The sequence below is a fragment of the Protopterus annectens genome, chromosome 8.part1 (genome assembly GCF_019279795.1).
Source record: "Protopterus annectens isolate FY-2018-M chromosome 8.part1, PAN1.0, whole genome shotgun sequence".
NCBI classification, from domain to species: domain Eukaryota; kingdom Metazoa; phylum Chordata; order Ceratodontiformes; family Protopteridae; genus Protopterus; species Protopterus annectens.
In genome coordinates, this window is record NC_056742.1 from 151,145,609 (window position 1) to 151,164,129 (window position 18,521).

At 43.4% G+C, this 18,521-nt stretch overlaps 1 protein-coding gene across 1 annotated transcript in view; it reads left to right on the forward strand.

Moving 5' to 3' along the window:
- GCSH (glycine cleavage system protein H) overlaps nucleotides 1-18,521 on the forward strand; it is a gene marked incomplete in the record, with an annotated part of 617,075 nt that overhangs the window by 338,269 nt on the left and 260,285 nt on the right. The window contains 1 exon segment of the mRNA XM_044081794.1: nucleotides 8,728-8,791. Within this exon segment, the coding sequence (XP_043937729.1) occupies nucleotides 8,728-8,791 (64 nt within the window).

Here is an 18,521-nt window from a genome sequence, read left to right on the forward strand (position 1 = left end):
GGGCTGACGTACATCCAATAGGCTTGGCAGCTTTTGCAGGTACTACTTCGGACGCAGCCCTTTATTCTCCCGCCTGCACATCTGCGGAGGTACCAATAACGTCGGCATCGGATGTGGGGGTGGGGTCCAGGTTCACCAAATGGCTAGTGTTACTGAGGAAGGCACCTCTACTCCTAGGCTGACGTCAGACTCTATGCCTTTGCCTACTCAGCTAACATCTAAGATGCCTCCTCTAAAAATGAAACCAAAATCTATGCACCTGTTGTCTCCTTCAGAAGTAATGCCTGATTGGCAGGCATTTTCCCAGACTTTTTCTGGCCTTCATGCTCCTAAGGCCTACCTAATCAGACTCCTGCAGTTCTTCCAGCCTTGAGCCCTAGGCCTTCTGCTGGCCTATTGCTACAGCCGCAGTCTCATGAGGAAGACTCTTCAGATTAGTCCCTCCCGTATACCTCATAGCTGGCTTCCCCCACGGAATGCTGCTGTCCTGATGAGGATTCCTTGGAATGTGATTCCCTACCTGAGGACATCACCTTTGGGTAAACTGTTTCCAAAATGACGGAATATTTTAAATGGGACTACACAGAGATGTCAGAGCTTCTGCAGATGGATTCATACGCTCCCTCTTATTGTTCCTTCTATAATCCCTGCATATTCGGACACTTTTACCTCTGCTTCCAAGACTCAAGTCTCAGCCACCTGCTCCTAAAAGACCAGACAGATTCTGCAGAGTTTCTGATGATTTCAAAGGTCTTATTAAACCACTTGTGGCAGACCCAGCTGTTATTGCTGTCTCAGCAGTCACAGTCCAGGCAGCTGCCCTCTTCCTCCCTGCTGCCATCAGATAAAGATAGTAAAGTGATGGACAGGTTAGATAAGAGTTGCATCTCTTCAACTGGCTTTTGGAGCCATCCGTTACCAAATGCATATGGTCAAATAGACCGTAGATCTAGTCTGTAAGGCCATGAATCTGCCGTCTTCCATTCCAGATTCTCCTACCAAATCTCAAGTTGCCTCTAATCTATCTTTAGTTGCACAAGTCACCAGACATTTCATAAAATGCAGCTGTGATGCTGTAGAAGCATCAGCAAAGTCAGCTGCATCAGTTCTGCGTATGTATTCCTGGCTCAGGCTACAGCCTCTGCCAGTTGACTTCAGAAATAAGATTATGGGCACCCCTCTTGACAAAAAAACTTGTTTTTGGAAAGCAGTCTGCAGAATTGTTTAAAAGTCTGCAGGAGAAAAGCAAGGAGCTGCAGGAACTCTCGCATGTCTGTCTCACCATTACCTAAATTTCATAGAAACTACTCTGCTAAGTCCAGTTTTGTCAGGAGGGCCTCTGCACCTTCCATCTGCAAGTCCAGGAAGGGTGTCAGGAAACCTTCCTCTTCCAGGCCTGCGTCTTCTCAAGCTGTTGCAAGACTACCTTTTCGTGGCAGGCCTAACATTGTGTGACTGTCTGTCTAAACCCCCCCGCCCCATTCAATCTTCCTCTCTCTGCCCCGGCTCACTGTCTTTCCCTGTGGCAACAAATCACCTCAGATTACTGGGTTCTATCAATTGTGGAAAAAGGATATTTTGTGACTTGGAAGGAAAAACCTGCCACAAAAGGTATTTCCCTCCCTTCAAAAAAAAAAAAAACAGATCCACCTCATCCTCCAAGTGATCCAAGATCTGGTTCTACAGGGCACAATAAAAAGGGTCCCCCTAGGACAGGAAAGCCAAAGCTTCTATTCCAGGTTCTTCCTGGTCCCCAGAAAGGAAGTCCCATGGAGACCCATCCTGGACTGGTCTCTTCTAAACCCTCTTCTGCATATACCCACCTTTTGCATGCTGCCCCTTCAAGCTGTTCTTCCACTCTTGACACCCATTTCCTTCATGGACACTTTAGACCTGAAGGAGGCATATCTTCACATCGCTATCCACCCAACCTTTCACAGATTCCTATGTTTTGCTGTGCTACCTTCACACTATCAGTTTACTGCCTTGCCTTTGGTTTGTCTACAGCACCAAGCGTGTTTACAAAATGTCGCCCATGTCGTCTTTTGCAGAACAAAAGGCATTCAAAATATCCCATACGTGTACGACCTCCTGATACAGGCAGAGGAGCAAAGTATCCTGCTATAAGACACCTTCAGTTCACCATTTCTCTCCAAGGTAGCCTGGATTTCACAGTCAACCTACACAAATCCTCCCTTATTCCTTCCCAAGACCAGATTTTTCTGGATTGCAAAATAAGGACGGATTTGATGAAGGCCTTTCTTCCCCAAGAAAAGATCACTTCTCTGACCAGCTCCTTTCAAGATCTATTCCTAGTGAGCTGCATGTCAGCCTGGGAATTCCGTCGCCTCCTAGATCTTATAGCAGCCACTGTGCCCATGTTGCTGCTTGCCAGACTACACATGATGAAGTTTCAGTGGTCTTTGAAGAATGTCTGGTCATAGTATGCCCATCCACTAAACTTTCAGGTGCTATTCCTGCCCTGTCTAAAAGAAATCAGGTGGTGAATTCAGCAAGTTTATCTGAATCCAGGACCCCTATTGCAACCCCTCACTGCAGTTCAGCAGATGTACACAGATGCATCAGATCTGGGATGGGGGGGGGCCCACTATGAATGGACTCAAAGTGCAGAGCCAATGGGACCCCTATCTTTGGAAAAAAACTCATCAGGGAAATTACTGCACTTCTGGCTGTAAAGGCATTCCTTCCCCTCGTACATCCAGGTCCCCTCAAAATATTTACAGATAACACCACAGTAGTACGGTACATCAACAAACAGTGGGGGTCCAGATCTTTCTTACTCTGCAGACTGGCTATCCAAGCATGGGAGTTGGCTACTCACTCAAATGTAACACTACAGGCAGTTTACATTACATCACAGAATAAGCAGGAGGATGCCCTCGGCAGATTACTTTCTCAAAGTCACAAATGGATGTTGCACAGCGATGTTTTCCTGGACATAGTCCACCAGTGGGGTACACAACAGATCTATTTGCCTCCCCTCAGAACAAATGACTACAGCTATTCTGCTCAAGGTCCCCCTCCCAACAAGCTTGGAGAGTGGACGCCTTCACAATTCCCTAGAAGGGAATGCTTCTTTATGCATTTCCCCCTTCCCCCTTGTGCAGAAAATCCTGCTTGAAGATTCAGTAAGACAAGCCACAAATCTTGCTGGTGACTCCCTATTGGCAAATACAGTACTGCTTCCCCCTTCTTTTGTCACTAGCCAAGGACAATCGCCCCAAGTTACCTCACAGGGTGGACCTCATCACACAACGGAAGGGATCCCTTATCCATCCACACCTACAAACTATGACTTACCCTGTGGGTGATTAACTTTTGATCCCCTTTAGACACCTTTGTGTGGTCTGTCCTGCAGGAGGTTAGGAAACCCACTACCAGAAGATCCAATTTATCCAAATGGAAAAGGTTCTCCACTTAGTGTCTTCACAGGCAACTAGACCCCTTTCAGGCAGATGTGCCTCTAGTATGGTCTTATTTGTGAGAGCTCCAGTCTGAACTTACATACTCTTTGGTCAAAGTCCATTTGTCCGCTATCTCAGCCTGCTTACCTCTCAATCCACCTTTTATTATTCAGACTAGAGATGAAGCTGTTTCTCAGAGGTATCCTTCACATCAGACCACAGAGAGAACCCATTCCCCCTCCTTGGGATTTGAATTTTATTCTGGAGAAACTCACTACTGCTCCATTTGAACCAGCAGCATCAGCCACCTTAAATATGTGTACCTGGAAAAATGCTTTATCTAATTTTTCATAAGGGTAGTCTCCCTGCATACAAACCCCTCCCTCATGCCTAAAGTGTTCAATGAACTATCCTTGAACCAAATTATTCATTTGTCCACCTTCTTTCCTTCTCCACAGAATGACAGTGAGAGTGCTCCATTCCCTTGATGTTCACAGACTACTTTGATTCTGCCTAGATAAGACTAAGGCCAACTTGGATTCTACCTAGATAACACTAAGGATATCAGGAAGTTGAACCGTTTGTATCCTTTCACCGAGTGCTCTGGGGAAAGCTGTATCCAAGCAAACTATTTCTTCATGGATTTCCAAAGTTATATTTTTCTGCTACTCCTTCCATGGAAAACAGTTACCCTACACAGAGAGCCCACTCAACCAGAGCTGTAGCCTCATCAGGAGCATTCTTCAAAGGACTAGATACAGCCACCATTTTGGAAGTAAATACATGGTCTTCAGTCCACACTTTCACTAAACCATTGTAAATTGGACTGCATCTCTAGGGCTAGAGCAGTGTTTGCTAAAGCCATTCTCCATGGTTTCCTGGAGACTGTATCCTCTTCATCCTCCTATATCATAGATTGAGCTTTGATACTCTCACACATGTTAGAATGCTGCAACATGAGAATAGGAGGACGTAGACTAGTTGTGTAAAATCTTGCTATAACTGTAGATGTCCTCCTCTTTCATAACGGTACGTCATCCTCTTCCATGTTGCAGTATTCCTATCCCTCCCCCCCCCCCCCCATGCAGGTCCTTTTCCCTTTCCTAGATGGCATCCTTTCAGCTTAGACTGTTGCCCGACGTGGCATTCATTTCTGAGGTCTGCGCATGCGGACATCACAATTATGGCCCATGGTTTATGGTCCCTGCATGTGACGTCCCATTCACCTTACAGCAGCCAGGCTAAACTTATGTATACGAGCCGGACATTTGGGTTGCCAGAGGCGGAGGATCCCACGTTAGAATACTGCAACATGGAAGGGAAGCCCATCTATGATTATGGTAAGATTTTACACAGCTATTCTTTGTCATGTTTAACAAGTATTATAATTGCTTTGTAATGCCACATCTGTTATTTTCCAAGTTATTGGTTTTATTCCTGCTCATCTCCATCTCTCAAACCCTGCCTCTGCTTCATTTCCAACATACTCGAAATACTTCTAGTCAGTTCCCCTGCTGCCTTCCTTCTCAAGTAATTCTGGTCCAAAGACTGCGAAAGGTTTTACTGGCACAGTTTCTCTGCGGTCTTTATTACCAGAGGAACCAGAAGCAGAATCTCCTGTTCCACAGCTCACTTTTTTGTTGAACAAACTTTTGTATTTCCTCATTAGCATGTACTTCATCCAAAAATTAATTTGTCTCTCCAGGGAAGAATATTTTAATTATAGCCGAGTACAGCAGTTTGAATCTCACTCCTGCTTCTCAGCATTCCCTGAATAGTGGTATGCATTTACTCTTCTGCCTGGTGTACAATAAATAGTCATTCTCCAGAAGCACTGTACTGTCTCCCACATTTAGTACTTTGCCTTTCTGCCACAGTTTTGTCAGACATCAAGTCTTCTTGCTGGTGGGATTGCATCTTTACTATTAAAGGTCTAGGTTGCTTTCTCATAGCTAACTTGCAGCATACATAACATGTGCCCCTTCAATTAACTCATGCTGTGGAATGCCAGTCCAGTTGCTTATTTGTGATTTCATATAATTAATGCAGTCGGTTCCTTCCAGCTTCTCTGTTTTTCCCTACATGCCATGTCCTCTAATTCTATTATTTTTTGAAACCTCTTTTTGAGCAGTCTCATATTCAATATAAACTAAAACTTCACAGTAACGGAAATAACAGCACGGACTGGAAATAAATAAAATGTTTTATTACGATTCTGGTACCTCGGCCTTTGCCTTCACATGGAATAATTCACATTCTCAAACAGTCTTATATGAACCACCCAATATTTCATTAATTGAAATCAATTAATATTGCTCCAAAATTTTAAAGCCATATTTGTAAAATCTAAATCACATTTACAAAAAGCATTTATACCTTATACTATATTTTATTACGTATAAAATTACTTATACACTTAATTAGTATATATCAAAATAATTCTTCTAAAACATCCATTCATTCTTTTCATATTTCCAAATTCATACCATTAGGATAGAGAGTATTAAAGTTAATATATTTTGATTCCATATTTAATAACCTCCTTTGAAAATTGCTGTTTGCCCCCCCCCCCCCCATAGGGTTTGGCTGTAACACTAAAAATTAAATCTCTCGCCGAACCTCCATGCTCTTCATGGAAATAAATGACAACTTGAGAAATATTATTCCTAAGGAAGTGATTTTTTTTTCTTGTGGTAGGTTTCAAAATCTAAAGGAGTTAGTTAGAAATAGAGGCAGAAGGAAAAAGATGGCTAACATGGCTAACACATGCATGTGGTAGATGCAAAGTATGTAATAAAATTAGGAATCTAGATGGCACTAGGATCAATGGCATTTTGTATAATGCTATAGATCATTTTGATTGTAATTCCTTTAGGATAATCTATGCTATTGGGTGCAATTGTCCAGTACAAAAATGGTATTTGGGACAAACCAAGCGTAAGGTCAAATTAGGAATACTAGAGCATCTAGGAGACATTAGAAATTTAAGGCTCGATAGTCCAGTGGCTAGCCATTTCCATGAAGAGCATGGAGGTTCGGTGAGGGATTTAATTTTTGATTTCAATTAATGAAATGTTGGGTGGTTCATATAAGACTGTGTTTGAGAATGTGAATTATTCCATGTGAAGGCGAAGGCAGAGGTACCAGAATCGTAATAAAACATTTTATGTATTTCCAGTCCGTGCTGTTATGGCGGCTATTTTCAGCAGTCTCATATTCAACCAGCCTTTTCTTCATTTTGACGACCTGATTTTTGTAGTTTTGTAACCTCATCAGAATATCTTTTGAAAGCTTCTTCCATTTTTTCCAGCCTTTTTGTTTGAGTTGATATACTCCATCAGTGTTTTTTATTTTAACCAAGTCTGTGTGCAATTGTCTTGTACTTTCCTCTAGGTTACTGGAGGTCATGTCTGGAGCTTGTACTGCTTTTTGCTGAACAGCTGTAGTACTTTTCCCAGTTAGTTTTTTCTTCATTTGTAGCTGATTTTCCTTCAGGGCCTCTATTTTTTTCCTGGCATCCAGACAGTGCACTTGCTAGCCAGTTACTGGACTGTAGCCCAAAAAACAAGTCCACTGCCCCCCCCCCCCCTCGTGAGTTCCTGTTTTGTGACTGTGAGAGCTATAATTAAGCTGTTGCTCAATGTGCAGCCATCTTAGAAGTCCACAGGGGACTCCTCTTTGGGTCCTTAATTTTATGAAAGAAGCTAACACTTGCTGCAGTTAAACCAGCTCATCTAGCCGACTTTGAGATTTTTAACATGGAAACATGAAAGCAGCTTTGCTGATCGCTCTGACTTCTGCGAGTTGCATGGGCATATGATGGGTCAACCTTATCTTGTTTTTCACAAAGATGAGGTTTCTTTGAGAACTAACCCTCCTGTTATTCTTAAAGTGGTATCCAAGTCTACTTTAAGCCAAACTGTCATCTCATTTTCTTTCCAGAACCTGAAAATGACGGGTAAAACATACTTCATACATTGGATGTCCACAGACAGCACTGGTATATTGTGAAAAGATCTTTCAGAATTTGCTATCATTTTGTTCATTTCTCGTTAAGGTAAGAAGGGAGAACCTTTGTGTAGAAGCAGAGTATTTCTAAATGGTTGTGTATTCTAGACAGGGTCAAGGCACATGCTACCATGGCCTTGGATTTTTCTTTGGCTTTTTAGAAAGGTGGGACTCTAGCAGTATTCTAGAAGCAGTAATTTGGTTCTCTTTGCATACTTTTACAAAGCACACTATAAACTAGATTCCTTTTCCAAGTCTAGAACAGGCTTTGCTAGGACTATTCTCCAGGAGCTCCTGGACCCTCCCCTTCCACCTGTCAGTATTAAATGATGGTAATCTACCCATGCAGCTTAGGCTACTGCAACAGCGATCAATATGAAAAACATGGTAAGCTGTAATCTTAGCATAGCAGTAGCCTCTCAAGTGATCACTGCTGCAGTAGCCGCTCCCTAATTCCTTCTTGATTTTTGGAAAGTTTTATGTGACTGGATGTGGACATAATGATTTTTCTTTTCCTAGCAATGCCCTTTCAGAGCTTAGCTTCCCTCTCTGTTGGCATGAAAGCCCCGATAGGCTTGGCGCCCAGATGCGTCTTTTAGTCAGATCAGCTTGTGCTGTCTGACAGTTTTGGATGTGTGAAAAGGGCTATGAAGCTTTGAAAGCTGGCTGTTGTATCCTATGTAGGTTATAACCTATATAGCTTAGGCTACTTTAGAAGTGATCATTTGAACATCTGTTGTGGCAAGATTAGATACGCAGCTGTAACCTTCAGCTGTGAATGTTCCACATTTTATAGTTCTGTATGCTTGTTCTATTTTTTTTCTTTGCTTACAGGTGCTTCCTCTGAATAGTATAAGGAACTATGGATTATAGAACATGGTACTGCCCTTTACCTGTAATGCAGTGACAGTCTGCCATAGGCACTGATATTGTACAAACCATGCATGGCAGCTTGAGATCTGAAAATGTGAAATACCAAGTAGGAAGAGACCTGAAGTGAGTACCCAGGCTTCTACCCATTGCAGAGATTCTTCTCTGGCAAATTAAAGGTTCAGCTGGTTAGATTTATTACTTGTATATGCTGCAAATCTTAGTTTTCTTTAACTTTGTTCTTCATGGCACATTTGCCTACATTCACTGTATTCAGACAAGCCACTGAAGGAGTGAACAATGTGAACCCTTCAGGTTATGCTGTTTAGTGTAAGTATTAATTATGCTGGTTACACAGATGCAGTGTTGGTGTCTATCTTTAGGAGACATTTGCAAGACAAGTTAAATTGTGTTTTATTCCTAGGAGGCATTAGGAGATGTGGTGTACTGCGGTCTTCCAGAAGTTGGCACAAAGTTAAATAAAATGGGTAAGTAAAATTCTGTAATTCATAGTTTTGGGATGAAAGAAGACTCCACGATTTTCTTAACCATTCTTTTATGTATGTTTTGGAATAACCTACATTTTGTTCTATTTATCATTCCTGCTGTAGAATAGATGAATTAAGACCATTTGAAATCAATTATATATTTTTTCCTAAATATTTTAAGCACACTGTTAATCGTGATTTTTTTTGCTTAAGACTGATGGGATATCTCCATGATTAGTCAAACAAATGCTTGCCAAGAAATCTTTAAAGTGAGCAGCAATTCAGATGCATACTGGTTAAATGAAGTCTGAAATTAGGTGCAGGTGAGAATTGAGAAGGGCATAAAGCAGTTAAATACAAGGAAAAGGCATAAGGATCAAAAAACTGTACACTACAGGTAGGTGTAGCAATTGGCAAAGTCAGTGTCCCAATTGAAGAAAGGTTGTGTGACTGGAGTTAAAAATTTGTACATGCAAGGGGAAAGTGCAACAAAGGGAAGGAAGTCTGAGCTGTAATTGAGTAGAATCCTGCAGGTCTCAGGTTGATAGCAGCACTTGCTCATGAGATGTTGTAGTGACTGAAGAGCCAATATCCCCCAATGCTGAAAAACATTGTGCAACCTGTAGACTTGTAATGACTGCACTGATTTTTGAGGGCATATAATTAGCATAGACAGTATCAAGCATGTCTGAATATTGCTACAATCAGACGTATAGGCCATGCTTAGTGATGCATTGTGTATTATTGGGATATTATCATGGCTCACGTGTTCCATAGCCCGGCAGTAGGTGTGATGACATGTTCAGCATTCACTCTTTCTTTTCATGGTCACCCAGTGTATCTGTCACTGCTGCACTTGACCATTGTGTGGTGCTGTATGCTCATTTTCAGCAAATACAATGACCAAGATGTGCATTGACAAAGTCTCTCTCTCTCACCGTTGTGTTGGAAATACTAAAATGAGGCTGAGTGATATGCTGAGAGTTGTGCAGAGTAAAACAGTGAACAAACAAAGGGGTGTTAAATGCTTTTGCTTAGTATTTATGAGGGACAGGGGGAGACTAAGTCATTTCTAGAAAAACCCATGATAAAAATTGTATCCAAGGCCTTTCACAGACAGACTTCTGAAAATACTTTTGATATCTAAGAAAATATGGGGCAGTATGTGTTCATTCTAGAGTTCTATAAAATTGGAGAGAATTCCAGTTGATTTACACCTTTGAATTCTAGAAAGTTGGTAACATAAGTAGGAGAGCGGTGTCATTTCCATTTACAAAGCTGAGAGAACTAATTTGACCTCTTATGAAGTAGTCCTGAAGTCCCTGCCTATTTTGCTTGTGCCATCCCACATTCCTGGAGAATTTAATGTCCACTGATTTCCTGAATCACAGTGCCAGTTAGTTGCTAGAACTCTGTCTACAAGCTGGTCAGTTAATCTTTCACATTTTGGAGATTGGACATTATAAACAGAGGCTACAGATTCCATTTTCACACCCTTCCAAAAATGAGGCATGCCAAACCTGCCACACAAAGGGCAGAGGCACAAAGACAAATTTCAGATCTCATGGACATGAAAGCTATTCAAAAGGTACCTACTCACGAACAAGGTCAAGGATGTTCTTCATCTCACATTGCTGCAGTCCTTACACTTGGGTAGTCCGCTGTCCTCGGTCGGCCCGAATATCAAAGTATAAGGCTGACGTCGGTCAAGGCGCATTTGACTGACATCAGGACGTCAGGGTGCAAATGCGCATGACCGACGTCATATCCTCAGTCTTTTTTTGCCGCATGGTCCGATGCAGAAGCAGCGTTGCAAGTGCCGGTTGGCGTTCTGAAATTGTTTGATTTCGGAGTTTCAGACCGAGTCAAAGTTGGCTAAGTACCCCGTTGGGGAATATTTTAGTTTTTTCTTGCCTCAGTGGTTTACCGGATGTCAGAAAAAGTGAATAATTGTATTTCTTGTGGGAAACAGATACCGCATAGAGACTACCATACTTTGTGTATTCCTTGTTTAGGGCCTGAGCACGACGTTGTTGGGTGTCGCTCTTGTGCTAGATTCAATAAGTGCACACTAAAGAGAAGATTAGATTGTGCCAGGTTAGTCTTCGGGAAGCGGTGCAATTATAAAATGCCGTCGGATGCTCCGACGCCCGCTTCTTCGAAGAAGCGCAAGGACAAAGCTGTTAAGCCTAGGCTAGAAGAACCGTCCGTCCCGGACGCCGGTTCTTTAGAGGTGTCGGTGGAGCCGGTGGTTCCACCGGAGGTTTCTTTGGGATCCCAGGGAGAGACTTTGTTATTGCAGGATGTGGCCTCTCAGGAGGCAGGTCAGGCTGATGGGGCTTCTCAGGTTACTATTCTCCCCTCCCTGCCTAGGGTGGTTAGGCCCTCTCCTTCTGTTTCCAAGGCTTCTCCCAGAGGCAGGCCAGGTTTAGCTTCAGTTGGTGTCACCCCTAGTTCTTCAGGAACTGTGCCCAAGAAGCATATGCTTAAAATGGCAGAAGATTTGATTACTTTGATTAGGGGTTCTTTGCCCCCTCCTGATAAGAGACCTAGGGTGGAGCCTGAGCTAGGGAGTTTTGAGCAGGCTTCGGATGTTTCAGAGTCTTCGGCTGAAGACTTGCAGGAGTACTCTCCTTATTCTGATTCTGATGTGGATGATTCTACTCCTTCTGCTTCTCCTCCTGAGGATTTTTCTTTTTCAGAAACTCTTCATTCCATGAGGGAGCATTTTAAGTGGGAAGGTCAGGACTTCTCTGATTCCAGGAAAAGGCTTAGGAAATTTTTGTTTTTACCCCAGCATAGGCCTTTGGCTATACCTCCTGTTTTGGATGTAGTGGAAGATGTTTTTACAGAGGCTTCTCTTAATCCTGATTCTTTGCCTCCTGCTCCTGTTAAACCGGATAGGTATTACAGGGTGCCTGAAGCTCATAAGTATCTTTTTAAGAGCCCTAGGGCAGACCCAGAAACTGTTAGCCAGGGGCCTAAAGGTGTTAAGGCTTCTGTTGTCAAGAATCCGGTTCCTGCAGATGAAGAGGCCAGGGCCTTGGATAGATGGGGAAAGAAAGTTTATACTTCTTCCACTCTAGCTATGAGGGCTTTGAATTGCCAGTTTCACATGTTGAAATACCAAAACTATCTCCTTTCACAATTGAAGTCTAAGGTTGATGCTCTGGCGGAAGGTATTGATTGTAAAGAGTTGCAAGATTTAGTACATGTTTCTGAACAGGTGGGGAAGCATTCTTTGCAATGTGGTTTTGATGCTGTACAGGCCTCGTCTAGGGTGGCTGCCACTGGGTCAGTTCTTCGCAGGCACGCCTGGCTGAGGGATCAAAATTTATCTGACCATGTTAAAACAAGGATTTTAGATGCTCCTTTACAATCTGATGTATTGTTTGGTTCTCCTGTTGAGGCAGTTTTAAAGAAAATAGAAGACAAGGCTAAGTCTATGCAGACTGTTAAAGATTTTTTGCAGGTTCAACCTCCAAAGTTTAGTAGAAATTGGCCTACTAAGGGGTGGACGTATCCTTCTTATGATTCCCAGTCTAGGGGTAGATCTAGACGTGGTAGGGGCAGAGCTCAGGGCTCTTTCAGGCCTAGAACAGGGAGTTCTCCTGCACAGTCTTCAGGTGAGGGCAGGGGTCAGTCCTTTCGTAAACAGACCCAATGACCTACCTTTTCAGCTGCCAGAGCCTTCTCATCTGGCAGCACCTTTGGGAGGAAGGTTGGCACTTTTCAAAGAAAATTGGAGTTTAATTACCCAAGACAGATGGGTATTGGATATCATACACCACGGTTACAGGTTTTATTTCCATACCTTGCCTCCTTTCAAAGGCATGCCAGACGTTCCTCCTCAACAAAGAATAGAGGCTCACAAGCAAATTTCTCTGTTACTCCAAATAGGGGCCATACAGCCGGTCCCTATGCCAGAAGTGGGCCTAGGATTTTATTCTCGCCTGTTCCTAGTACCAAAGAAGGGGAACACGTGGAGACCAATTTTGGATTTATCTATCCTCAACACTTATCTGGACATTCCCAAGTTCAAAATGTTGACGTTACAGCAGCTTTTACCTCTGCTGGGCAAAGATCATTGGATGGTAACTTTGGATCTCAAGGAGGCTTACCTTCATGTTCCTATCAGACTAAGTTGCAGGAAGTATCTGCGTTTTCGAGCTGGGACTTCTCACTATCAGTTCTCTGCATTGCCCTTTGGCTTATCTACTGCGCCCAGAGTGTTCACGAAAGTTCTGGCTCCAGTGATAGCTTTCTTCAGGCTAAAAGGAATACAGATCTATCCTTATTTGGACGATTGCCTGATTCTGGCTCAAGGAAGGCACGAGCTTCTTCATCATTTGGAATATGTGATAGCAGTGCTAAGATGCCTGGGGTATTCTGTGAACGAAATAAAGTCCAGTCTAGTACCCTCTCAGGACATGTGCTTTCTGGGTGTAAGACTGAATACAGCATCCCAGATGGCCTTTTTGACCCTGGACAAACAAGAGAATCTTTCCCTTTACTTCCATCAACTATCTCATCAGTCCGGGCTGACTGCAAGGACAGTCCTTCAAGCCTTAGGGTTCATGGCATCTTGTATTCTGGTGCTTCCCAATGCCAAACTGCATATGAGGAAGCTACAATGGTATCTCAAAAATGTATGGACACAGCACTGCCAGGATCTGGACACTGTCATTCAAATAATACCTTGCATTCAAAAGGCATTTTTGTGGTGGGCTCAGGAATGTCACCTAAACAAGGGACTCTCTGTGACCCGGCCAGAGGCGAGTCAGATTTTAACGACAGATGCCTCAGACAAAGCTTGGGGAGCTCATCTAAATGGAAAGTGGATACAAGACAAGTGGCCTGTCAGACTACAACATCTACATATCAACTTGAAGGAGATGTTAGCAGTCCAGTTTGCATTAATAGCTTTCAAGGATTTACTTCTTCCAGGGCAGGTGTTGATTCTAACAGACAACACAACTGTCATGTGGTACATCAACAAGCAAGGGGGAACACTTTCTTATCCTCTATGCAGGCAAGCAATGATTTTGTGGGAGACTGCTCTCGGTTTACAGCTCAATCTTCAGGCAAGGTTTCTGCCGGGAGCACAGAACTCCTTAGCAGATGTGTTGAGCAGACGAATTATGGATCCCCACGAGTGGAAATTGGATCCTCATGTATTTCAGAAATTGACAGTGTCATGGGGAACTCCAGACATAGATCTGTTCGCTTCTCCACTAAACCACCAGCTGCCAAAGTTTTGCACAAAAAGGTTTCATCCCACAGCTTGGAAAGTGGATGCTCTTTCCTTCAATTGGAGCAATCTTCATGTGTATGCCTTTCCGCATCTGCCTCTCCTCCCAAAGGTACTACTAAAGGCCAGACAAGACAAGCAAGGATGATTTTGATAGCTCCAGATTGGCCTCGACAGCATTGGTACCCATTACTGAGGGGCCTGGTACGGAAGCCTCCATGGCCTTTGCCTTCGATTCCACACCTGTTGTCTCAGGAGGACAGTCATTTGCTCAATGTCAAGCTTCACTCTCTGCACCTAACAGCCTGGCATATTCTGTTTTGAACCATAGTGGGCCTCCACTTCCACAGCAAGTTTTGAATGTTATTTTGGAAGCTAGAAGGCCTAGTACAAGGAAAGTGTACGCAGATAAATGGAAGAGATTTTTATTTTGGAGTGCAGCAAAGGATTTTGATGTTTCTGAGCCCAATTTAAGTGTGGCTCTTCAATATCTTACTGAGTTACTGGACAAAGGTTTGTCCTTCTCTTCTATTAAGGTTCATGCTGCAGCAATTTCGGCTCACTATGATTGTGACCCACCATTGTTTTCTCATCCTTTGTTCAAGCAATTTCTTAGAGGGGCAAAGAATATAAGACCCCCCACGAAGAGCTCCTACTCCTGCTTGGGATCTCAATTTTGTGTTGGAGAAACTCACTCTACAACCTTTTGAGCCTGCAGCTACTGCTGAATTAAAGTTTTTATCATGGAAGACTGCTTTTTTGTTGGCTATTACCTCTGCAAGAAGGGTTTCTGAGTTGCAGGCCCTTATGGCGGTTGAGCCTTTCTTAATTTTCCATAAGGATAGGGTATCTTTACGTACTAATCCTTCCTTTATGCCTAAAGTGGTTTCTAGTGTGGCTTTAAACCAAACTATTCATTTGCCTACTTTTTATGCAAATCCTCAAAATAAAGGGGAAAAGATTTTGCACACTTTAGATGTACACAGGCAGTTGCGATATTATTTGGACAGAACTAAAGGGTTCAGGCAGTCTCAGCAGTTATTTGTTTCTTTTGCTTTGAGTTCTCAGGGCAAGCCTGTGTCAAAACAAACTATTTCTAAGTGGATTGGGTTTTGCATTGCTTTCTGTTATTCCCATCATGGCAAGGAGATTCCAGCTGGGATTAGGCCTCATTCCACTAGGGCTACTGCCACTTGACAGCTTTTTGAGGGGTGGCAACTAAGGATATTTTGGAGGCAGCTACTTGGAGTTCAGTGCATACTTTTCTAGGCATTATCACCTACCACTTTACTCTAAATCCAGGGCTGGTTTTGCCACTGCTGTTTTGCAGGGCATTTTGGCAGCTCCTGCTTCCTTATAGTTTGGCCATCCTCCTTACCTCTGCTTTGGGATTCTACCCAAGTGTAAGGACTGCAGCAATGTGAGATGAAGAACATAGTACAGTTTTGTACCTACCATAAATGTAGATGTTCGAAGATCCACATTGCTGCAGTCCAATTTCCTCCCTCCTTCCCTCTGTAGTTAGAGGCGGTTGTGTGGGTTGGGTTGTCAATATGAGGTATATTGTATATATTGTACATATTTTTAGTGCTAGGATGGTTGGTTGTTTGTTTGCTGTCTTTTGGTTTTGACCTTTATTTTTAGGGTCTTCTGACATCTGGGGCAAGAAAAGACTGAGGATATGACGTCGGTCATGCGCATTTGTACCCTGACGTCCTGATGTCAGTCAAATGCGCCTTGACCGACGTCAGCCTTATACTTTGATATTCGGGCCGACCGAGGACAGCGGACTACCCAAGTGTAAGGACTGCAGCAATGTGGATCTTCGAACATCTACATTTATGGTAGGTACAAAACTGTACTTTTTTATTCCAGACTATTCCTGGTATCAAGGAAGGGAAAAGACTGGAGACCTATTTTGGACCTGTCCATCCTAAGCACATTCTTACTCGTACCAAAATTCAAGATGCTCACTTTACAGCAGCTTCGTCCCATGCTGGGCAAGGAGTCCTGGCTGGTAACATTGGACCTCAAGGAGGCATACCTGCATGTCCCAATCAGACAAAATTGCAGAAGATACCTCCGATTTCTTGCAGGTTCAACCCATTATCAATTCTCTGCATTGCCCTTTGGCTTATCTACTGCGCCCAGAGTATTCACGAAATGCCTGGCATCAGTAATTGCCTACTGCAGACTTCAAGGGATACAAATATACCCCTATTTGGACGACTGCCTGATCCAAGCGGACAGCATGCACATACTTCTGAAACATCTGGCTTGTGTAATGTTGTTGAATTCTCTGGGATACACAGTCAACAAAAAGAAATAAAGGCCAATTCCCTCTCAGAAAATAATATTCCTGGGTGCCAACTTGGACACACACACCCAGATGGCCTGCCTCACGCCAGAGAAGCAGGGGCAACTAACTCAATACTTCAGAACACTAGCAAGTTTCACCAGGCTGACTGCAAGGAAAATCCTGCAGGCTCTGGGATTCATGGCATCTTGCATCCTACTAATACCATGTGCAAAGCTGCATATATGAGGAAGCTTCAATGGTACCTGAAAAACCTTTGGTCTCAACACAGCCACAGTTTGGAAACAATAATACCACTAATTCCATGTCTTCAAAAGGAATTTCTGTGGTGGGCTCAGGCATGCCAAACAAACACAGGTCTCCCATTCTGCAAGCCTCAAGCAAATCAAGTCATCGCAACAGACGCCTCTGACTACGCCTGGGGGCGCACATGACAGATTCAGGGCAAATGGTCCCAAAAAGAAAAGCACCTTCACATCAATCAAAAGGAAATGCTAGCAGTAATAAATGCTATTATAGCTTTCAAAGACCTTCTGCATCCAGGTCAACTATTGATAAGGACAGACAACACCACAGTAATGTGGTACATAAACAGGGAGGAACCCATTCATACTCCTTATGCAGGCTGGCCATGTCACTTTGGAACATGGCTCTGGACTTACAAATCGAACTTCAAGCACAGTACTTGCCAGGCAAGGAAAACACACTGGCAGACAACCTAAGCAGAAATGTGACAGATCACACGAATGGCAGTTGCATCCTCAAGTTTTTACAGAGGTATTTCAAGCATGGGGAAGGCCAGACATAGATCTCTTTGCCTCCCACAAAAATCACCAATTGACAAAATTCTGCTCCAGGACTATTCATCTAAAGGCCTGGAGAGTGGACGCTCTCTCTTTCAGTTGGACAACAATGACAGTTTATGCCTTCCCACCTCTTCCTCTGCTGCCCAAAGTTCTATTAAAAACCAGTGCAGACAGACCAAAGATGATTCTCATTGCTCCAGACTGGCCAAGACAACACTGGTACCCACTCCTGAGGAGCCTGACGCATTCCCCACCATGGACCCTACCTCTAATGCCTCTTCCTCTGACTCAGCACAGCTTCAGAACTCTTCACAGTCAGCTGAAAACACTCAATCTGGCTGCATGGAAGATTCCTTAACATCACAACAGACCCTACTCTCCAAGGAGGTGCAGGATGTCATTTTGGAGGCCAGAAGGCCGTCTACTAGAAAAGCTTACTCCGCAAAATGGAAACTGTTTTGTGCCTGGAATGAGAAAAAGGGCCAGAATCCTGGAAAACTGAATTTACCTTGTATTACAGTATCTAGCTGAGCTGCTAAGCAATGGACTTTCATTCTCCTCCATCAAAATCCGTGCCTCAGCCATTTCTGCAGAACACAACACGGATCCACCTTTATTCTCTCACCCCCTCTTAAGACAGTTCCTCAGAGGGGCTAAGAATATAAACCCCCCCCCCCCCCCCAGGAAACAACCAATACCTGCTTGGGACCTCAATTTCATTCTAGAAAAGCTGACCTTGCCTCCTTTTGAGCCAGCTGCCTCAACAGATTTGCAATATTTGTCCTGGAAAACAGCTTTCCTTCTGGCTATTACCTCAGCTCGTAGGGTATCGGAACTCCAAGCCCTCATGGCTGTGCAGCCTTTTATCATCTTCCATCAGGACAGTTTCCTTACGAACCAACCCGTCCTTTATGCCAAAAGTGGTATCCAGGGTAGCTTTGAATCGGGCTATACACTTACCTACCTTTTATCCTAATCCTCAAAACAAAGGGAAGAGATTATTACATTCCTTGGACATCCACAGACAACTGCTTTATTATTTGGACAGAACAAAGCCTTTCAGAAAATCAGAACAGCTCTTTGTGTCCTATGCTATAGGAGCTCAAGGGAAACCAATCTCCAAACAGACAATCTCAAAATGGATAGCCCACTGCATACGCTTTTGTTATTCTTTTCATGGCAAAACTGTACCTGCAGGCATCAGATCACACTCCACAAGGGCAACAGCTACCTCTGCAGCTTTCCTCAGAGGAGTTCCTACCAAATATATTTTGGAAGCAGCTACTTGGAGTTCTGTGCATACCTTCTCCAAGCACTACCACCTACCGTTATACTCCAAAACTAGAGCAGGCTTTG